General features: G+C 64.4%; 1 protein-coding gene across 1 annotated transcript; it reads left to right on the forward strand.

Annotated features, from left to right (window-relative positions):
* Positions 1-259: 259 nt before the first annotated feature.
* On the forward strand, positions 260-1,213 carry TMEM121 (transmembrane protein 121). The gene has a single exon (XM_004376765.1). It carries the CDS (start codon positions 260-262, stop codon positions 1,211-1,213), a length of 954 nt encoding a protein of 317 aa, XP_004376822.1.
* Positions 1,214-3,546: the final 2,333 nt, after the last annotated feature.

The following is a 3,546-nucleotide window of genomic DNA, read 5'->3' on the forward strand; positions in this document are numbered from 1 at the left end:
CGCGTGCCCAGCCCCACCAGCTCTTGAGGCCGCCCCTGGGCTGCGCCCTGACCCTGTATCCTCTGGTCTTCCCCAGGTGCTGAGCTCTCCAGCCAGGAGCAGTGGCGTCCTCGGGGCAACGGCATAGGTCCAGCGCCAGGCCGCGCCGGGCCATGCCCGCGGGCTGAGCGCTGCCACCGCGCTCCAGGTCCGCCTCAGGACCTCGCCTCGCCTCGCGTGGGTGCCGCGCGCGCCGAGGCCGGGGCCCGGGCGGCCGACCATGGTGCTGCCGCCCCCGGACCGGCGCCACGTGTGCCTGACCACGCTGGTGATCATGGGCAGCATGGCGGTCATGGACGCATACCTGGTGGAGCAGAACCAGGGTCCACGCAAGATCGGCGTGTGCATCATTGTGTTGGTGGGTGACGTGTGCTTCCTGCTGGTGCTGCGCTACGTGGCCGTGTGGGTGGGCGCCGAGGTGCGCACGGCCAAGCGTGGCTACGCCATGATCCTCTGGTTCCTCTATATCTTCGTGCTGGAGATCAAGCTCTACTTCATCTTCCAGAACTACAAGGCAGCACGGCGTGGCGTGGCCGACCCGTTGACGCGCAAAGCGCTGACCCTGCTGCTGTCAGTGTGCGTGCCCGGCCTCTTCCTGCTCCTCGTGGCACTCGACCGCATGGAGTACGTGCGCACCTTCCGCAAGCGCGAGGATCTGCGCGGTCGCCTCTTCTGGGTGGCGCTCGACCTGCTGGACCTGCTGGACATGCAGGCCAACCTGTGGGAGCCGCCGCGCACAGGGCTACCGCTGTGGGCCGAGGGTCTCACCTTCTTCTATTGCTACATGCTGCTGCTCGTGCTACCTTGCGTGGCGCTCAGCGAGGTCAGCATGCAGGGCGAGCACATCGCGCCGCAGAAGATGATGCTCTACCCGGTGCTCAGCCTCGCCACCGTCAACGTGGTCGCCGTGCTGGCGCGCGCCGCCAACATGGCTCTCTTCCGCGACAGCCGCGTCTCGGCCATTTTCGTCGGCAAGAACGTGGTGGCACTCGCCACCAAGGCCTGCACCTTCCTCGAGTACCGCCGCCAGGTGCGCGACTTCCCGCCGCCCGCGCTCGCCTTGGAGCTGCAGCCGCCGCCACAGCGCAACTCGATGCCCCCGCCCCCGCCTCTGCATGGCCCTCCCGGCCGCCCCCACGGGCCCTCGCCCACGCGGGACGCCCTGGACACGTGACAGGGCCCGCGGGGCCCCCAGGGACGGCCCTGCGGTGGAAAGATGCCAGCCGGGTGCCGCGCGGTTTGCATGGGATGGGGTGGGGTGGGCTCTCCGCGGGGGCATGGAAGTGAGCCCCATGCTGGGGGCCGCGGATGCTTCTTCATCTCAGGAATCCTTCGGGACCTCGCTTGCTCTCCCACCTGCCCCAGGGTTTGGAGCAGTTTGCGGGTCCTGGAACTGAGCGGAGGCGGCCTGCCTGCCTGCTGGGCCATCTGGGTGGGAAAGGACAGTGTGGGCGGTGGTCTGGACCCCGGTAGAGGCCTCTGTCCAAGCGTTTGGGCCCAAGGAGACCTCTGTCATTTTAAAGACTCGTGTTTACAGTTTTGTATTCAAAGCGGCACTGCTCTGCCTGTTTTATGTGTCCCTGTCGCCAACAAGAGTGGTGTCGGCAAGGAGGTGGCTGTGATGGGAGCTGAGTATGTGAGGTGGTGGGGGCTGGGTGGTCCACTTCCCCGGCATCTTCTCCTCCTCTTGGTGCCTGGTTCTTGAGAGCTCCTGGGTGGTCCACCGCTTCCCCCCTGCTGTTCCCACCTCCAGACACAGCGTTCCAGGGATACCTTGACCCATCCCTGAGCACCCCCAGGGGTGTTCTGACCTCTTGTCTCAGGCCCCCACACCTCAGGCCCCAGAAGTGCCCTGGCACCCTGGCCCTCCCCACGTGAGGACACCCCCACTGGCCCGTGGGCTCCGCCAGGCCAAGACAACCCAGAGCTCGGTGGAATCTGGGCCCAGCTTTGCTCCCAGGTGGATGTTGCAGCCTCAGGCCAGAAACACAAAGCCCGGCGTCCTCTCACACTGGCCCCGACTGTCGGCAGCCTGGTCCGGGCAGTGTGGTGCTCTCCTGGGGCAGAGAGGACGCGTTAGGCTACTGGTCTGTTGTCCGCAGTTGGGACAAGACCGGGCAAGAGCATGGGCACTGGGGCCCATTCTGCAGGACCCCTCCCCAGGCTCTTGGATCAGGTAGTGTGAGCTTGTAGGTCCACCGTGCCCGGTAGGGTCTCTGTCCTTGTGTGTGTGTGTGTGTGTCTGTGTGTGTGTGTGTCTGTGTGTGTGTGTGTGTGTGTGTGTCTGTGTGTCTGTGTGTCTGTGTGTGTGTGTGTGTGTGTGTAGTCCTGCTTTACCTCAGGCCTGACGAGGGCGTTGAAATGGTGGTCTCGGGATCACTGAGCCCGATCACTGGTGAATCCCTACCTGCACCTTCTCACAGGGCACGTGCAGCCTCTGTGGTCGGGTGCATGTCCGTACAGCAAGTGCATTCTCTTTGGAGCACTCGTTTCGTGCCAGGCATGCATTCATTGTGTTTATCTTCACTTCTTGTGTGAGGCAAGGACGCTGTCCCTTTTTACAAGTGGACTAAGGCCAAGGTTTGGTTGTGTCTATGACTACTCCCGGAAAGACACTGGGCTGGCTGCCCCGCCTCCAGCAGCAGCAGCAGCTCAGGGTGTGGCCCTACTCCCACCCAGCTCTGGGCGCACTGACCGCCTCCTTTGGAAGACTCCTGCGCTCCAGGCAGCCGGCCTTGGGGGCCGCTCTCCTCAGGTGCCTGGTGGCTACCACTGTGGCCACAACTTTGCCCTCACTGAGGGCCTGAGGCTGGTGTCCCACTGTCCAAACCTAACGCTGACCTTGCCCTCCCGCCCCTCACGGCCTCTCCGTGAGTGCCTCGTGTGGCCACTCAGGGCGCAGGGCACAGGGAACCGCATGGGCACCTGCTTTGGGGTGTGCACGTGTCAGGGATCCGTAGGTACCACCAGTGGTGCAGAGTGGAGGGGCAGCTCTGGGCCGTGGAGAAGTGCAGCTGGAAAGGCATCTCCATAGGAGTGTGGAGCTTGTGAGGGGCTGTAGGGGGGCAGGGTGTGGTCTGGGGGCCCCTGAGGGACGGGGCTGGAACCAGTGGCTGCAGCAGGGCGAGACCCAACTGGTTGAGGCCCAAGGGGGAAGGGGCCTGAGCCCACGTCTCCTCCCGCTGAAGCCCCTGTCCTACCTTGTCCCTTGTGGGCTCCCTTCCCCAGCTCGGCCTGTCTCCCAGTTCTGACAAAGACAAGCCCTTGGTGCTTCCTTGGCCCTGGGCATCTCACTGGTGAGTCTGTGGGAACAGATGAGGGCTCCGCAACCGCAACGTGGGAGAAGGAGGGTCTGTGGCTGGAGCCGGGTCTCCAAACTTCCTGTTCCTTCTGTGTCCCCCTGTCCTGACTCTTCCTGGCACATTGGAGGGGTCATTGACGGGGAGCGATGGCTGTGACGTCAGCTTTGACTTGGCTTCCTTCACGCCTGGCATCGGAGGCTGGGAA

The sequence above is a fragment of the Trichechus manatus genome, unplaced genomic scaffold, assembly GCF_000243295.1.
Source record: "Trichechus manatus latirostris isolate Lorelei unplaced genomic scaffold, TriManLat1.0 scaffold00045, whole genome shotgun sequence".
In the NCBI taxonomy this organism is placed as follows: domain Eukaryota; kingdom Metazoa; phylum Chordata; class Mammalia; order Sirenia; family Trichechidae; genus Trichechus; species Trichechus manatus.

Bases quoted from the DNA above. Each gene is read 5' to 3' on its own strand.
- TMEM121 (XM_004376765.1), top strand. From the start codon at position 260: ATGGTGCTGCCGCCCCCGGACCGGCGCCACGTGTGCCTGACCACGCTG.